The 18,391-nt window shown below is 40.7% G+C and overlaps 2 protein-coding genes and 1 pseudogene across 4 annotated transcripts in view; all 3 read left to right on the top strand.

Annotated features, from left to right (window-relative positions):
* The first annotated feature begins 1,463 nt into the window (after nt 1-1,463).
* Nucleotides 1,464-4,326, top strand: LOC103542863 (ribonuclease 4-like; annotated as a pseudogene).
* Nucleotides 4,327-10,149: 5,823 nt separating this feature from the next.
* Nucleotides 10,150-12,438, top strand: EDDM3B (epididymal protein 3B). 2 transcript variants are annotated; one of them, XM_070585023.1, is made up of 2 exons: nt 10,150-10,306; nt 11,625-12,438. In XM_070585023.1, exon 2 carries the CDS (start codon nt 11,643-11,645, stop codon nt 12,078-12,080), a length of 438 nt encoding a protein of 145 aa, XP_070441124.1. In that variant the 5' UTR covers nt 10,150-10,306; nt 11,625-11,642; the 3' UTR covers nt 12,081-12,438. The 2 variants fall into 2 exon arrangements, with proteins under 2 accessions (XP_070441124.1, XP_070441134.1); XM_070585033.1 differs by having other exon boundaries at nt 10,155-10,328.
* Nucleotides 12,439-15,181: 2,743 nt separating this feature from the next.
* RNASE1 (ribonuclease A family member 1, pancreatic) overlaps nt 15,182-18,391 on the top strand; it is a 42,925-nt gene continuing 39,715 nt past the window's right edge. Inside the window, exon 1 of one of the 2 annotated variants that reach the window (XM_070626557.1) lies at nt 15,182-15,247. The gene's annotated coding sequence lies outside the window, so the exon portion shown is untranslated. The remainder of the gene's footprint in view (nt 15,248-18,391) is intronic. The other variant, XM_008509408.2, reaches the window with a different exon arrangement.

Here is an 18,391-nt window from a genome sequence, read left to right as displayed (position 1 = left end):
CCTCTTTGTAAAATATACTAATCAATCCACAGGTTCAGTGGTTAACTTCTTGTTACCTAATTCACATCAACAGATGCCTGGATATTTTATGTAGAAAGTAGTTAAAAATTACAGTTATAAATCACTAGTTTTGCCATCTTGTGAATACATGACTGTAGTGGTCACAGTATTCCCGAAAGTGGCCTCTCCTGCTGCCTTGATTGCCCCGAAGTGGGCCAAAAGCCCTGGTTCCTCAATATCTGGGTTATAGACCAGTGTCCAGGTGCCACCTGGGAGAGCCCAGCCTCACTGAAAGTATTCCAATTTCTGGAGGAAGGGAAGGAGGAGTAGCTTACTGGTGCACACTAGGACGTGAATCTGTCTGCCTTGAGTTAATCTATTTCAAAATTGAAAACACTGTCATTTCCTAAGAAGGTGAGGAGAAGAGTTTTCCAAACCTCTCTTCTTAGAAAATTTGCCTTATCATAAAATCTCAAAAGCCCTTAGGAAGTGAGAAAGTATCAGTTTTTGGTATAATATTTGAACCCTTTTCTCAGGTTCTCCAACCATATCTCCCTGATATGAGGCAAAGTGACTTCCATACAGATCATTGTCCCATTCAAAGTCTTGATGGGGAAGGTCAAAGCCTGGACCGTTATTATATTGATCTCGCCATAGCTGTGAAAACTCACATCTTCTCCAAACATCTGCTTTAGAGCATTATCATTGCACACCCTGCTCTAGCGTTAGGGCAAATGACTACTTCCTACGAAATCACATAGCCGTGGAGTAGGAGTGCTTCCCGACCTGCTGATGGAGCTAGCAGCTGGGTAGCCAATCCAGTACTTTTTGCTCTGCATCTCTTGTTCTCTCACAACCAAAAGCTGTTTATAATGAAACGTCAAGTCACAGACAAGTCATTTTATCTCAAGCGCTTGAGGAATCCAAGTGCTGGTCAGCTGTGCTTTGTTGACTTTGCGAGGAAAAGAGAAGAAAAACCCTAAACTGTCAAGTCCTTTGAAGAGTGGCAAAATGGAACGAAGAACATTCCACGCAATTTGGAGAGAAAAAATTTCTCTAGGGACACAGGATAAATCCTAGTAGCTGAGATATTTCAGCTTAAAAACAGCCTTCTAACTTTTTGGGAATACGGATACTCTACAAAATAAACGGGGGATCAATAATATATGCAATTCAATGTAGCCATTCATTATTTTATCAGATTGAGGGGAGCAAAGGAAACCAAGAAAAGTAAAGTTGTAAAAATAATTGCCAACGTTTACTGGGTTCAGCATTGTGATTAGCACTTTACATTGATTTTTTCATTTATTCTAAGAGGTAGGTATTATTATTATGTTCATTTTACTTATAGGAAATACGCTGAGAGAGGTTAAGTAATTTCCCCACGGTCACACAGCTGGTGTGGCAGAGCTAGGTCTTTGGGGTCATCATATGAAGTTCTTATTGAGAGTGAATGTGGTGCAATGGAGAAAGCCTTCGGGGCAAGAGCTGAACAAAAAGTACGTGTGAGGGTGATTAAGGAATCATTTCATTTTCTGTTGTAGCTGGAGCCTTGAGATGCACCCATTGATGTCCACATTGGACTTTTCTTTTTGCAAATATTTTTCCATGTCTTGTTAAATCAGTTGGTTAGTGTGGCTGAGGTCATGGATGTGCTCTGCGTGAATAGTTTAAGTCTTCACTGTAGCCACTTATCTTACTAAACCACATTCTTGGGCACAAGGAAACAGGATGAGAAAAAGTAGATAGAACTGTGCAAGATGAGAGGCACAAGATTAGATTTGGGAAAAACAACCCAGAGTACATCGTTGCAATGAAGCTGTCACCTAAGTGCTAAGTGTACCTTCACAAGGTGCATCCATTGGTCTTGGCTGAGGAGTGAATCAAGCATCATTTCTCCCTGGCACCCTTCTTCCCATAACCCCTACACTTCCCTCTCTTCCTAACTTCGTATCTTGTATCTACAGCTGCAGTCACAGGAATGTGCCATAGAGCTTTGTATCTTTCTGTGTGCAGGCAAAAGGTGGCTATGAATGTAGGAGGCAGCATTTAAAAGAATCAATTTATTTTTGATACTGGTCCTTGTCACCAACCAAGCTTTAGTTGGAACAAATGGGCTGTCCCTCATCACCCATTTCTCTCAGAGAGTGTTATGAAAGCATCTTTGAAAACAAGGACAGTAGTACTCGTATACATCAAACCAGGAGTTCAGCTGGGGCCAGCCCTTGGACTGCACATGTAGATATGGGCCTGTCCAACTCTCAAAAAATTGTGCTTGCTACTTTGGGTTGCTCACTTGCTGTTGAATCAGGGATGATTTTTCTTTGCTCTAATGAGTCAACCCTCCCTCACCGCAAGAGTCAAGTGGGTTCACAGTCCATGAGTTCATGTCAATCCCAGGAGTGACGGCCAGATGGCAGCCTCTGGCTAGTTAGTGTTGATGAATGACCCCACCTCCACTCCCACTCTCTTCCACCCCTGATTAAACTCTGATGCTAGAGAAGCAACTCTGAGCATAGACTAATACCCTGGATATTTGGGGAGAGGGATGAGAGAGGCAGCAGAGGATGTGGAAAGGGCACAGATTTTATCAGATAGTTCTGGATTCCTACATGGCAGTGCTTTCTTTGTTGTTGCTCTGGAAGTTTTTGTTTGTTTTTTAACTCTGTTAAATGTACGGTTTTCTTCTACTGCCAAGTAGTACCAATACAATGATCCTGAAACTAGAGAAGACAGACAACTACCAACAGCCATTGGCAAGACAGGCAGAGCATCAAGGATAGATGCATGACTATGGAATATATCACCAGGGCCTAGGTTTTTAGGTTGTGCATAGAAACAGCAAGGAAAAAAGACATAATCCAAGTCTTCTATTGTGGAGATTGTGCTGTTTAGATTTATCTTTTACATGTTTCTTAGCTTTTCTTATCATTCAATTCCACAACACTTTCACTCTCTATACCCAATTCATTTCATTTGTTCATTAGCCAGCTTATTTCATTTATTGGCTCATTAAACCAATATTTACTTTCTTCAGAGCACTGTTGTGTAACCTCTGTTTTTGTTTTTTATAGGATTAACAATATTCCCAAAAGATTTGATTTTAATACCGTTAGAAGAATAGCCACATGAGAGGAAAGGTTAAACCTGACTGTTACTCTATCCTTTTTGTGCCACCTTCCTTAATTCCCAGATGTAAGGAGTTAAAGTCAGCTCCTAAACTTTCTTTGACATATCCTCAGTCTATCCAAACTCTTGGGAATCTGAGTCTCAAGAGAAGCAAACATTCTCCAGAGATCACATAACTTGAGAATTATCTCAAGAAACAGACAGCTCCAGTTTCATTTAAAGATCTTCTCTCTTTTCAAACCCTGACCATATAGGCCATATACACCTGGACAGTCACCTGCCCTGGGTCATTGGCTACAGCAACTTCTCTAGAAAAGAGAAAGGCTCTTGCTTTCAGAGAAGACCATGTTTGCAAACTATTCACTCTTGGGAAAGCAAGAGTGGGAAAAGTTGTGAGCAGAGAAGAGTGAAGAGATGGTACATAGAAGAAGGAGGAAAGAAGAGACTTCAGAGCTGAGGAAATGTCAGCTTGCCATTCTCAACACCTCTCTCCACTGCCCAATTCTTACCTTCCTTTCTCCTGCCCCTTGGTTTCTCCCTAGATACCTCTGAGGTATCAGTGGCTCTCCAGAGGACCCTGTCATTGCTTCTGCTCTTGCTGCTGACCATGCTGGGGCTGGTGCTGGTACAACCCTCCTATGGCCAGGATCACATGTACCAACGATTCCTGTGGCAACACATAGACCCTGAGGTGACAGGTGGCAGTGATAGCTACTGCAACTTGATGATGCAAAGATGGAAGAGGACTCATATCAGTGCAAGGGCTGCAACGCCTTCATCCGTGAAGACTTCTGGGACATTCATAGTATCTGCAGCACTCCCGGCATCCAGTGCAAGAACGGAGGATGAACTGCCATGAGGGTGTAGTGAAGGTCCCACCCTGCAGGGAGACAGGAAGCTCCAGGGCCCCCGACTGCAGATATCAGGTCTTGGCCAGCACTAGGCGTGTTGTCATTGCCTGTGAGGGAAACCCGGAGGTGCTTGTGCACTTTGATAGACAGACGCCACTCTAGAGGGGTTATGGCCCAGCGGTTAGCCTTTAAGTTACTCCTCGAATAGCAATGAGTAATGCATTTGAGCTGTCCAGGCTCCGTCTCCTCTGTTTATTTCTTATTCTTTTTCTCTATATACCCATTCTGTTAAATAATATCAAAGAGAAATGGGGACATAAACCTATAATAAGTCTGGACTTTTCTGTAACAACCTTCCTTTTATCATACTGGTCAACTTAGCTCTCTCAGGTCCTTTCTTTTGGAGTTTAGTCATTATCTGTATTTATGTAGTATTTCAAGCATTTCAAAGTGATTTCATCTAAATTATCTCATTTTAATGCCACAGCACCCTGTAATTCTGCTGCTGATGTTGTCATATAGAGAAGCCTGAAGTTAAGGGATCTGCTGGAGACCATGAAGTGATGGAAATACTGCGACAAAAATCCTGTTTAACCGACTACTAATCCAGGTTTTTTTCTATTTCATGACAAGGTATGTTTTGAAAGTATCTTTTTTTTAAATTGTTATTCTCAAAATTCAGCTCTTGGGGGAAGCATTATAAATTTGGAAATATCTATTGGCTAAATGAGAGCTCTATCTATATAATTTGGCAACTTCGTTTTGTTTGGATCTAATAAGATCAAGAAATGATACAAGGAATTTTCTTTTTCTCTTCCTAAACTGTTGAATCACCCTAGTAAGTCAGAGGATTAAAAATGTACTAGGTCATTAAGAATCATTCAGTCTCCCTTTCATGTTTTCCCTGTAACAAAGGACTTAAACTGCATGTATCTGAGAAGACTGTGCTGAGGTTCTTGCGTGGGGGATTATTTCTTTTTCTCCTATTCTTTTTTTTTCCTTACTATCCCCTTTTAATTCCTCTCTAGTTTATAAACATGCACACTCCTCAATATCCTCATAAACTCTGGTCCGAGACTAACACCCGTTGGATCAATGGCCACAACACAGAAAACTTAGTTTCATTTACTCCAGAGGGAATGATTCCTCTCAAAGTTAATGCTTACACCCTCCTTTTCCCCTTGAATATATAGAAACAAATTGGGGAACAGAGATGTATGAAGACCCTAGCTGATAAAGAAGGAAAGCATGTGTGTGGAAGGACTAAACTGAAACATTTAAATTACAGCAGATATCTATTGTATTTAAAGTGTATAACTTGATTTGGTATACATATACATTGTAAAATAATCACGACAATCAAGCTAATTAACATATCTATCACCTCCCATGGTTACCCTTTTGAGTGTGTGGTGAGAACACTTAGGATTTACCCCATTAGCAAATTTCAATTATATAAGATTGTATTGCTACCTATTAAAAAACAACAATGTTCAATAGAGTAAATTTTTAAGATCTTATTGGCCTCTTCAATGGTTCATGTATCGGGCAGCATCCAATCTTGCAGATAAAAAGGAGCTTCAAGAAGATGTACAAAATGAAAGACTTTTACAGGTGGAAAGGATTCATGAAGTGTAGAATAAAGCCAATAAGATCTTTAAAACTTACTCAGTTGAATTTTGGTTTTTAACATCCTTCATTCCTACCATAATACAGACAGCATAACTGGAACTTGCTCTCGGGTCTTCCATGATGTGTTTGATTGCCTGGTGGTATTTTGATGATCCATGATCATTCTGGGCATTCTCTCAACACCTAACTTCCAGAGAAAGTCTATGGTCATGTCCTTTCCTTAACTTCTTCCCAAGTGTTGGACCTCACTGAGAGAAAGAGAGTGAGAGTAAGAAAGAGAGACCATTAGAACTAAACTTAGGAGTCAGAGAATTATGAGGGTACAAGAGTCTGTCTGCCTGATTGTGACTTTACTGGGACTTCAGAAATTCATCCAAAGCCTAATAAAAATAACTAATGCGTTGTCTGTTTTTTTTCTTTGAAATACTTGTGTTCTTTTTCTCTCTGGTTAAAATAGTTAAGGCAGATGTGAATTATAACATTATCAACAATAAAAGATAACATTTCTCACAACCGTCCAGGCAATCAAAATGGGTTAGTTAGGGAAAGGCTAAGTTGTGAAAATACTACCGTAGTTTAAGAACGAAGAATTTTACTTCCTTCTCATGTAAGAATTCCTAGGTAAGTGGTGCAAATTACTCAGGAATCCTATTTCTTCCATTGTGTTCCTCTGCCAGCCCCTAGAGAGAGGTGATAAGCTTTGTGGTGTCATGCACCCCTTTGGCATTCTGGTGAAGCCAAAGGATAATTGAGACTAATAACAACAATTGAAAACAAGAGAGCAATAGTAATTGTTCTCAGAACAATACTATTAAATGCACAAAATAAAATGCATTGGATTATAAAGGAAATCAAATGAAACATTTAAAGTTTGTGATATAGTAACACATATGTTTAGTAATGCACTAAATAATAAGATCTAACTGTGAGCCTACTTACTACTGTAGTTTTGAAGTAGTGAACAATATAAAATATTTTGAGATATTTGCAACAACTATAAACTGATATGAAAGTATCTGTGGTTTTTATTGCTTTCTACATTCATAAGTGAAGGAATTGCTAAATTTATGCTGCAGGTTAATGAAAATAAAAATGTAATTTTTTTCCCTGTACCAGTTCGTGGACCCTATCAATTCCATCCATGGGGTCCTTGGAAGCCCAGGGATCCCAGGTTAAGTCACCTTGAGACATTATTACCATCTGTGTGAGGAAATCTGTTACTTATTATGGTTTTGAGAAACAGTTGTTCCAAAAAATTGAAGAACAGAATAGGGTTAACAAAAGTAAATATCAAGGAATTAATAGAAAGGAGTTTAAGTCAAGGAAAATGTTTAAAGAAAGAATATGATTAGGAAATGCTTTTAAATTTGTATTCAAAGGATAACTCCTTAGGAGCTCAAATCAGAAGCCACAACCCAAGCAGCTTCTGTTACAAAAGCTGGTAGATAGAGTTATAGGAAGCAGACCCAATAAGCAGCTTCCAGAAACAGTGGTTAACTTACCTTCCTGGTCTGCTCAGGTAGTTGCTCATTCTGCAGATGTAAAGAGATACTGTTCCCACAGTTTAGTTTAGGTTGCTTCCTATTTGACTTCATATTAGAGAGGTCTTATAAGTTTTGGCTTAGTTCATGGTAGAGTTCATGGTTGTATGCTATGGGTTCATAATAATTTTTTTTCCAAATTGAGAGTAGAATATCACACATTTGAGAAACACTGGATTACCTAGTTGACACTGGAAATAACTGGGCTAGAACAACCTTGTGATAATATTATCAACAGTTGATGTCAGCATAACACTTTATCATTTAAAAAACTACTTTCACATGCATTGTTTCAAATAATTCTCAAAAATACTCCCTGATAGTCTATGCTAAAATAGGATGCCTTGAAAACTATGGACCTCTTTCTTAGCTTGCCCTTTCACACATTAGCCCTGGTAGCTTCTCTCTCCTGCCTCTCTCTACATTCATTGAGTCACTACTTGATTTAAGTCTTGTAGATAGCACAAACTTGTTAGGAAGGGTTCTGGATGTATGTATGGGCACATGATGGCCCCACCTTACTTTTTCTCAGAGTCATCTCTCAAATCCTCCAAACCCAAGTGCCCAGAATTCCTTCCCTTTTAGTCTCCCTCTTCGCCCAAAAAACTAGAGAGTAGTTGGATTTACAGAGTGTACTCTGAGACAACTCCCACCCAGTCTGTCAGTACATGATTACCTATTATTCAAGGAGTGTTTGACATGAGCTGGGGTTTAAAGTGTACCAGAGTTTCTGTAAATACCAACATGTCCCTTAAAATGCCAATGTGGGGCAGGAAAACTCTTCTTCTACCCTTCTAGGTTCTTCTGGTTGGCCTAATAATTAAATTGACAGAAGACAGATTAATATGAGAAATACAAATTTAATTTTGTATGTACGGGGAGCCCACGAGAGGTTCTCCAACAGTCAAGTAATTGAGGCTTATATGCCAATCTGAGCTAAGGAGAAGGGGATAGGGGTTTGGGGCTTCAAAAGGAAGGAAGACAATTCACGGGAAGATGGGAAGAGCAAATGTTTGGTAAACAAATGTTTACCATGCCTTGCAGAAACAATAGGATACAGAGAGGACTTTGAACAAACAGGCCCAGGTGGACTCCCTCCAGTTTATCACACCTAGTCCGTACTCTTTGTAGTTATCTCTGGTGATACTTCTCTTCCTGGACCAGCTCGTCTATCTAAATTCTTTGAGTCAGTTAAGGGAGAGTAAAACGGTCTTCATGAGTCTTTGGGCCTTGATTAACTTGAAGTCAACATAATCCACATGCCAAAGTGGCATATTTTGGGGAGGCTCATTCTGAATTCCTTCACCAACATGTCCCTATCTAATCCAGATGACATATTTCCAATCCAAAGAGAAGACCAAGAGATTATAAAATGGGATGGCATTGTTACTGTAGGGGAGTAGAATTTGCCACCTCAAGATGTGTTTCTTTGGCATGAGGATTATTTTGGGCTGGTTACTTTGAAGAAACAGCAGACAGAGGAGAAGCTCTGAAAATCAAGTAGAAGTAATTCTTTATAAGATACATTTACATTTGTAAGGAAAATCTCCATTTGTAAAGATGTCTCCCTCTCTGTACTAGAAAGAGGGGGTTGACCTTATCTCTATAAACTCTTGCCAGTGCAAAAGGCAAGGACTTAAACCTACATAATAACCTTACTCTTGTTTACTGTGCTTTTCCTGGTAATCTCCCACAACTGACTCCCCCCACCTCCAACATACTCCTTTGTCTTTAGCTGAAGATGGTATTTAAGCTGGCAACTTCAGCCATTCTGGCGAGTTGCTCAGTTTTTCTAGCTTTCTCCCATGTAAACATGTCATAAAGCTTTGCTAGATTTTCTCCCATTATTCTGTCTCATGTCAATTTAATTTGTAGACCAGCCAGAAAGACCTAGAGAATAGAGGAGTTGTCTTCCTCCTCTATACTAATCATGCTTTGAAGATAAGTTCTGGATATAAAATGAATATCCTGACTATAGGGCAGGAAAAATAATTTTCCCTCTATGCTTCTAGGTTCTTGGCTGAGACCCATCCCGCCCCATAATAAAAAACAGATTAACAAGATTAAAGCAAACAGAAGTTTAATGTCATGTATATGTCCTATACACATGGGATATACCCAGAAAACTCCCCAAAAATGGCACAAGCTACCACCTTAAATACCATCTTCAGCTAAAGACAAAAGAAGCATGGTGGGGGTGGGGAGACCAGTTATGGCAGATGACCAGAAAAAGCACAACAAACAAGCATAAGGTTATTATGCAGATTTAAGTCCTTGCCTTCTCCACTGATAAGAGTTTCTTGTGATTTAAAGTCATCTTCTTCCTGGTACAGAGAGTATACTGAGAGGGAGACACACTTACAGATGGAGATGTCTCTTATAAGCATAAATGTCCCTTACAAAAGGGTAACTTCTACTAGGCTTTCAGAACTTCTGTGTCTGCTGTTTCTCAAAAACAGCCAGCTAGAAGTAATCCTAATGCCAAAGAGGCATATTTTGGGGTGGCATATTCTGCTACTCTTCATGACATTTTGATAACAAGGTGGCCCAGTGAGAAACTCAACCTAGATGGCTTAGCTAGAAACAGCCCTTAAAAAAATATGTTGATAGAAAACACATTCAAGGATCTCAGTTTATCCATAAATTGCACCTTTGACCAGATACTTTTTCACCTCTCAAAGAAGGACCCACAGTTCACAACTCCAGAAGTGATTTTCCCCATTGAAATTCCCATAAAAGATAGCCTAGCTATTCAGGGACTTTCCCCTAGAAGTTTGTCGGGAAGTGAATTTAGGAGCCAGATCTCTGGTTGCCTCCTGTTAACTCCAGATAACTCTTCTCTGGGGTTACCTCTCCTCAGAGCCTTGCAACTCGCGTTTGTGCCCAGAAGTCAGTCTTTGATGTTTAGCACCTTTGCTCCAGGCTATTCTCAGTGTGAACCCAAGTGTTCTAGATGAGAAGATATGGGAACAGGTTCACACAGTAATATTGTCCCCTCTCCCCACCCAACCACTGCCAATCAGTCGGAGCACTGTACCTCCAACAGCTACTCCTTTCTCCACTGCTGTAGACTTCTTGGTTCTGAGAAAAGGGGAAGGACACAGACTCCCTGCTCTTCAGATTCACATACTGATCCCCACTACAACCAGTGACGTGAGTGTTGGATCTGAATTGAGTGAGTTAGAAGGGTTGTTGCTGAGGATGCTTGGGGGAAAGGCCCAGGAACACCTGAAGGGGCTTGATTGAACCTCTAAATGGTAGAGTTAAGAATGGAATGTGATCCAACTTGTAGGAAGCAAATGCCTGAATTCAACTCAGCATTAATCTCACTGATACAGTCCCTCCTCCCTTGCCACCTCCCAATCCCCTCACCAGGCTTCCTCCTGAATCTTCCCAAGCATAGCACACCGAAGCAGCTTGAATCCTGATCTTCTCATCCTGTTTAAGCCTTTGGACCAGGGATAGGGTGCCAGAAATGAGAAAGTGCCTACCCCTTGAGCTGTGCCTGATGTAGCATTTGACACCCTCAGAATTGCTGGCACACATGTATCTCACTAGACTCTCACAGGTCTGTGAGGGAGCTATTATTAGCCCCATTTAAGGACACCAGTGCTCAGAGAGTTGAGAATCAGGTTGGAGGTCCGGTAGGGCCAGCTCCACTCCTTATGGTAAATGAGGACAGAGAGCTAGTTTAAAAGGAAGACTTTTTCAAACAAATCCATGCTCTAACGTTTGACCAGAGTAGCTCCTGTGAGGGCAGTTTCAATCTTGGTGCTTGAGCAATATTTCAAAACTGGAGTTCCTTTATGATGACATTCTAAGTGACAAATCAAGATCATTTATAATGATGGTAATTAAGGAAATGGCCTCTGAGAAGGGGTGTGCATAGTCAGAAGTGCTAAGTGTTTCACACAGGCTTTGGGGAAGTGTTATAAGGAAGTCAAGGTCAGATAAGCACCATCTTGCAGAGTCAGTGTAACTGCAGCCTGGGATTTTGGGGAACCAAAGACTTCCCGTTTGGAAAAAATCTCCCAAGTCTTTATTCATCTTCTACATTCCTTTGAAAGGTGACAACTCTTTCCACTCACAAACATGAAACTTCAAGTAGCATTCTCTTTTGGATACATGCTCTTGTGAGAACTGACCTGGACTATAAAACAGAGCTAGCTAGAGGGTGACTGGTTCCTCAGTTTGGGTGGAAGAGAAGGTGGACAGGAGGTGTATGGAATTCTGAAAATAAACTTCATCTGTTTATTACAATTTTGTGTTTGTCTCAGTCAGGTTTTAGAATATTTTCAGTTCTTTTAGCTCTTCTTATCTAGTGAGACTTATCATCTTCTAGTCTGGCAACCAAATGGTAAAATTGAGCCCAAGTGCCTACATTGGCAGGGAAAGGAATTTTAAGATGGAACTCAGCTTTTAGGGCCACGTCGAGATAATGCTTTCCTCTCTCTTCCCTGTGGACTCAAAGGTGGCCTTGGTGACTGAGATGGCATCCTCTCTAAAGGTTCTAGGCCCTCTCCTGGCCCTGATGTTCCCTCTATGTGGGCTCCTTGTACACAGCGAGAACCTTTCCTGGAAGGAATTCATGAAACAGCATCATCTGAGCACAAGCTTGGAATTCAGTGAGTACAGATGTAATGACCTCATGAGAAAAAGAGAAGCTCTCAGAGGCAAGAACTATCACATCTTCATCTATACCTTTTGGCACAAAATTGAGCATGTATGCATCAGGAACTGGAGAGATCGCTACAGAAACGTCTACGTGTGGGCCCAGTATCCCTTCAAAATACTCAGGTGCTACCAGAGGAATAACAAACAGAGCTACAAAGAGCACAGGAGCTATAGTCACATTGAATTCCATTGTGGCATGAATGGGTTTGTTGATAGCATAGAGGACATCCGGTTGTTAGAGATTAGCAACTAGAATGTCTACCCACACCCCCAGGTTTCTAGTAGAGTATTCAATGCTTCTGAAGGGTGACTCCTGCCTGCATCAATAGCTCCTGCTATTCCCTACTTTGCATTTATGCACCAATGTTTTCCAACTGCTTAGAATTATGTACCACATGGTTTCTTGATAGCATAACTTTGCCTATGTTGTTTCTCTGCCTGGTGTATCCTTTTGTCCTCACTCCCCTGATTTATTTTTATATTTTTTTAAAAGATTCAGCTCATCTGGCATCTCTTTTTGACTAACTGAGGAATTTTCCTGATATTGACTCTCCTTGTACCTACTTAAACTGAATGATCTTCCCTCCCCTAAATAAATTAAATCATTCCAATGTGTGTGACATTTATATTTGTTATGTGAGCCACGTATGTGCTATGTGATTGGTATAGGTGTTATAGGTGTGTCTGATATAGATTATGCTTGGATGTGATTTGTGCTGTTTGTAGGTTTAAGGTGTGCATTATATGTGTGTGTCTAATGTGTGTAATGTGCTTACGTGTATGATGACAGTGTAACTATTTATGTGGTAAGCTGGGGAAAAGTTGTGACCTAGGCATTGATTGTGGTGACATGCTGAGTTCCACCCAGGTTGAGAGGCGTAGGCAGAGCTGACTGGGTATAAAATATGCAGCATTTTCCTGCTCCACAGTAGATGCTCAGTCAATATTGGTTTTCTTCCTTTCCCATCCTTCGGCTGGTACTTTAATTTTGACTTTGATAAAACAAGCATGACCAGTGCCCATCAATCATCTCCTCTACCTAGCACCAGAAGATGGGGATTTCTAATATAAAAATACAGGGCCAGCCTCATGGCATAGTGGTTAAGTTTGGTGTGCTCCACTTCAGTGGCCTGGGTTCAGGGGTTCAGATCCCAGGCACAGACCTACACCACTAGTCACTCACGCTGTGGCAGCAACCCACATACCAAGTAGAGGAAGATTGGTGGCAGATGTTAGCTCACGGATAATCTTCCCTAGCAAGAAAAAAAAAAAAGAAAGAAAAAAATGCAGGTGCTTTCATCTGTATGGAAGCTATAAATTCCAAGGATTAAAAAGGACTTTCTCTATCAGCCACAGACTGACAGAGGTCCCTACTGCACTTTCATTAAGAATGTCTCTAAGGAGGCTAATGCATTTTGGATAGGTTAAGGCATTACCTTTCCTGAGGGATAACACATTAGTAGAAGATTTCAGCATAATTGAGTTTATCTGATAATAACCATTTTCCTTTGGCAGAGAAATAGGGCGGGGTTAGAGAACTTTAAAATGCAGCTCTCCTCAAGAATTGGGCTTAAGACAAACTTTGTAGGAGGAAAGAGGAAGTAAATTGGAGCAGGAAATCTTGAGGACACAAGTAACCAGAGTCCATGAGACTTCTGTTTGTTATGCGCAAGAGAGAGATACAGAGTAAGAGAAATGGTCACTCCACATAATTTGCCCAGGGCAGGGATGGGGAGGAAGAAATACTAAACATTAAAGTACCTTGTGTTCTTCAGCCTCCTGTACTGTTGAATGACTCCAGCTGTGAAACAATTCGAGAAAAGACCATGGTATCACCATTTTCAATTAAGTGACTGCACACCTTCCTAGAACTCTGGGCCTCAATGAGCAGCCAACAAATCTAGGTTGATCATTATGATCCAGGGGCAGCTCCGTAGCTTTGCAAGTTTTCCATGCACCCGGGAATGAATAGACACCTGGGAGATGATGACCTATACCAACCAAACTCACAAGACATTAGTGTTAAGCCAGTAGTTCTTCATCAACAATCAATTTACATACAGAGAATACCAATATTTTTTCACATTAAATACCACTTCAAAATGTAGTGTAGGACAGGAAAAAAATCTTTTTCTTCTACCCTTCCAGGTTCTAGAGCAGAGAGTGGGAGATGAGACAGCAGGTTTGAAGTTTTCTAACTGAATTTACTCTTCAATTATACCAATTTTGGCATAATTATAATATACTTTGACAATTATAATAGAATGCAATGAGTGCTGGTAGAGTCTGAACAAATTAAGGCTGGACAGTTGTTCTGTGCCTAGAGAGGGGGAGAAGGAAGAGGGAAAGCTTAGAAGACAGGACATCTGAGCACAGCCTTGCAAGATGGATAGGAAACCAAGCTGATTAGGTTAGAAAAGCTATCCCAGGAAAAGGAAATTACACCTGTAAAAGTATGAAGTGTTAAAGTATAATTTTTTCTAAAAGTTAAAAACATGACTATCATGAAAGTTTTAAGAAATAAACCCAAGGGGCTGGCCCCGTGGCCGAGTGGTTAAGTTCGCAAGCTCCGCTGCAGGCAGCCCAGTGTTTCATTGGTTCGAATCCTGGGCGCGGACATGGCACTGCTCTTCAAACCACGCTGAGGCAGCATCCCACATGCCGCAACAAGAAAGACCTACAACGAAGAATATACAACTATGTACTGGGCGGCTTTGGGGAGAAAAAGGAAAAAAAAAGAAATAAACCCATGATACTGAATAAACTCATAAATAAATTCATTTTATTCAACTCATTCAGTAATGAGGAAATCAGTAACGAGTTAAAACAGTTCCAATGTAATTTTGGTTTACAAAAATTTATATTTTCTGCCAGACATAATTCCTTTGCATTACTACAAACAGGAAACATCTGGGTTGTTATCGGTTTTGTATGATTTCATTTCTACCCTGCATGTTGATCAAAGGTATGCTCCTCAGTAGTGTCTGTTCATCCCCAGTGGGTCTGTGAGATAACTCCCAGCACTTCAATGAAAGGACATCTAGTAATCTCTTTTGTCTATTTCCAAGTCTTGGACAATTTTTCCCTTCAGGTAATATGGAAAACTTATGACTTGTGCAGGAAAATAAATACAGCTCCTAAGGCTGGTATGGAAAGGAAGAAAGGCATTGTAAGAAATAGTATGCAATTGGACCAAAAAAAAATGGTATCACATGCCCAAATTGGCCAATGGGCTAAGAATTGGGGCCATTTTGAGTGTTAGGCCTTCAGCTCTGCAGAAACAAGAAAACTAAACCTCACAAAGGAACTTAGAACTCATCACTTAGCATCAGCCTCTGACTCACTGTTCTGGCCACTCATTGGTCAGATGCCTGACACAGAAATACCTCAGCAACCATGGAAGAGGGAGTGTTCTAAGAGGTCTGAATATGCCTGATAATTGTTATAATAAGTAACTGTTTAGTTTAAGATACTAATCTTCTGTTATTCCTATGACACTGGATTTGGGCCATTACTTTTGCAGTCAAAAGCATATATAAAAATCTAGGGAAAGGAATAGACTAAATAACAGTTGAGCGTGTGGAGAAGACACAGGTGTGTTTAAATAGAGAGTCCCTAATAGACACACCTCATATGCCATGAACTTGCTTTAGAAGTGTAGGGCTGGCACAAGGGCCAAGCCAACCACCAGGGTCCATTTGCTACACAGGGAGCTTCTGACTGCACTCAGGACATCCTACTCCAGAATATGGCACCTTGACATATTGACTATTTCAAGCTGAAGAAATTTGAGAAATGGCAGGTGCAGGAAGAACTTTCCCACCTTCCCCTGAAGCAGGTCATAAGATCATTGTGTGAGAGGTGCCCTCCCTATCCAGAGGAAAGGTGCATCCTTATCTCCAAAGACGGAGAGATGCTGAGGGGAATCTGAACAGACAGGCCTTGCTAAGTTTCCCCCAGTTTGTTACGCTTAGCTCATACCTTTTGTTCTATGACATCTTTCCACGACTTTCTACTCTTCATCAAACCTAGCATAAAAACGCTCGGATTTAACTGCTTCTTCAGGTCTTCATTTCCTTAGGAAGGCTCGTGTGTCATGTAAAACATATTAAATAAATTTATATGCTTTTCTCTTGTTAATCTATATTTTGTTACAGGGATCCCCAGCTGAGAACTTAGAAGGATAGAAGGAAAAGATACTCTTCTTCCCCTACAGTTCCAAGATTTGAGATGATTTGAAAGAGATAGATAAGAGAAGTAGTTCCCGTTCATGCCCTCCTCCATCTGTCTTGCATCTCATGGTAGCAAGACAGGAATGCACCTGCCTGAATTAAGACAAAGTAGAAATTTCATCTCAGGAGTCAGGCAGAAGCCCAGTCTTGAGAACTTGGGCATTGGGCGAAAATCAGTGTCAGACAAAAAAAAAATGGTTCTCAAGTAGGAATGGGTATCAGAATCACTCTGGAGCTTATTAAACATGGACGTGCAAAGACCTCACTCCCCAAGATTCTGATTCAGTTGTCCTGGGATCTTAGCATTTTTAAAAGTTCCACAGGCAATTCTGGTGTGAGGCTGGGATTGGAGACCCCTGCCTAAGAACGTGGGTAATTTGATATTGTTTTCCTCTGGTTGTGGGCTTGGGGTAATTTCAAATTGTGGAACTGCAGAGAGAAGGGGGACTATTCTAATACATCTGGCTGTAGAATAGGATATACCAGTGCTAGGCAAACAGACACTTTTTTTTCTTTTTTTAAAAAATTAATAGACTTATTTGTTCAGAGCAGTTTTAGCTTTACAGAAAAATTGAGCAGAATTACAGAGAGTTCCCATAATCCTCTTCTCCCTTATCTCCTAACCACACAGCACACAATTTTCCTGTTATTAACATCTTGCATTAGTGTAGTACTTTTGTTATAATTGATGAACCAATATTGAGACATTATTATTAACTAAAGCCCACAATTTACATTAGGATTCACTTTTTGTGCCGTACAGTTCTATGGGTTTCAACAAATGCAATATGTCATTGTAGGGGAGAAAAAGTTTTCCTTGACCCCTGTAGGGTCCCTGACTGGGTCTGAAAATTAAACTGGCAAATATAGATTAACAGGAGAAAAGCATATAAATTTTATTAAATTTTCACAATTACATGGGAGCTTTCACAGGAGAATGAAGACCCAAACAAGTAACCAGAGCAGGAAGCTTTTGTACCTTTTAGAGAAAGAAACAATCAATTTGTGAAGAACTGACAAGACAAACGGGTTTGGTCTATGGGTAATTGATGGTGAAGAAGTAGCAAGATGTGTTTATACGGTCTTCTTGGCCCTAGATTCCCTGACTCTGGTGACAAGGATATCTCCCTTCCTCCTACGGGAAGGGTACCTTTCACATGGGAGATTTATCTCCCGCTTTCAGGGAAGAAGGGCAAGGGGGGGATGTAAGAGTGACCTTCCTGTTTCTGCTGTTTTCTTAAACTCCTTCAGCTTAAGATGTTCAACATGCCAAGGTGCCATGTTTTGAGGTGGCTCATCCTGAACCCCATCACCATGTTTCCGCAATTACAGTATCATACAGGATAGTTTCACCACCCTAAGAATCCCCCACGCTCTGCCTATTCACCCATCTCTCCCACCACCTCCCAACCCCTGGTAACCACTTATCTTTTTACTTTATCCATAGTTTTGCCTTTCCCAGAAAGTCACATAGTTGGTATGAGGGAAGAAGACAATTCCTCTACCCACTCCAGGTCCTTCTGGCTGGCCTAAGAATTAAATTGACATGAGACAGACTAACACAAGATAATCAAACGCAGTTTGATTACAATATGTATACATGGGAGAAACCCAGGAAAACTGGGTAACTTGCCAGAATGGCCAAAGCTGTCACTTTAAATATCATCTTCAGCTGAAGACAAAGGAAGGTGTAGGGGGTAGTGGTTTGGGACTTCAAAGGGGAGGAAGACAATTCACATGGAAATGGAAAAGCAAATGTCCGATAGACAGTACTTTGATAAGAATGGGCTTAGCGAGGACCCTCCCAATCTACAGATACCCAGAGTTATCTGTGGTGATGGCCTCGCCTGGGGACTGGTCTTTTATCTTGAATTTCTTTTAAGCAGTTGGGGGTAGATCAAAGCTTCTTTCAGAGTCGTTTGTTCTTAAAGATAATCAAGCCAAAGACAAACATTTTGGGGTGGGCAATTCTTATCCCCCACACCAGGAAATGTGGGAAATGTGTTAGGCACTGTAACTCAGTTGTGAAAAAGACAGACAAAGACCCTACTTTTTTGAAATATATATTGTAGTAGAGGCAGAGCAATGTTAAGTAAAAATAATTACAGATTATAATAAGAGCTATGGAGGAAAAAAATAAGATGATATGATAGAGGCACTGGCGGGTAGAACAGGACTGTTATAGACTGAATGTTTGTGTCCTCTCAAACTTCCGATGTTGAAATCCTAGCCCCAAATGTGATGGTGTTAGGAGGTGAAGCCTTTGGGAGGTGATTAGGTCGTGAGGGTGGAGCCCTCATGAGTGGGATTAGTGCCCTTTTAAAAGAGATCC

This window comes from Equus przewalskii, chromosome 1 (genome assembly GCF_037783145.1).
Source record: "Equus przewalskii isolate Varuska chromosome 1, EquPr2, whole genome shotgun sequence".
Taxonomy (NCBI): Eukaryota; Metazoa; Chordata; class Mammalia; order Perissodactyla; family Equidae; genus Equus; species Equus przewalskii.
This window is presented reverse-complemented; position numbering and strand designations above follow the sequence as displayed.

Excerpts from the sequence above, each read along its gene's own strand:
- EDDM3B (XM_070585023.1), top strand. The coding sequence starts at position 11,643 with ATGGCATCCTCTCTAAAGGTTCTAGGCCCTCTCCTGGCCCTGATGTTC.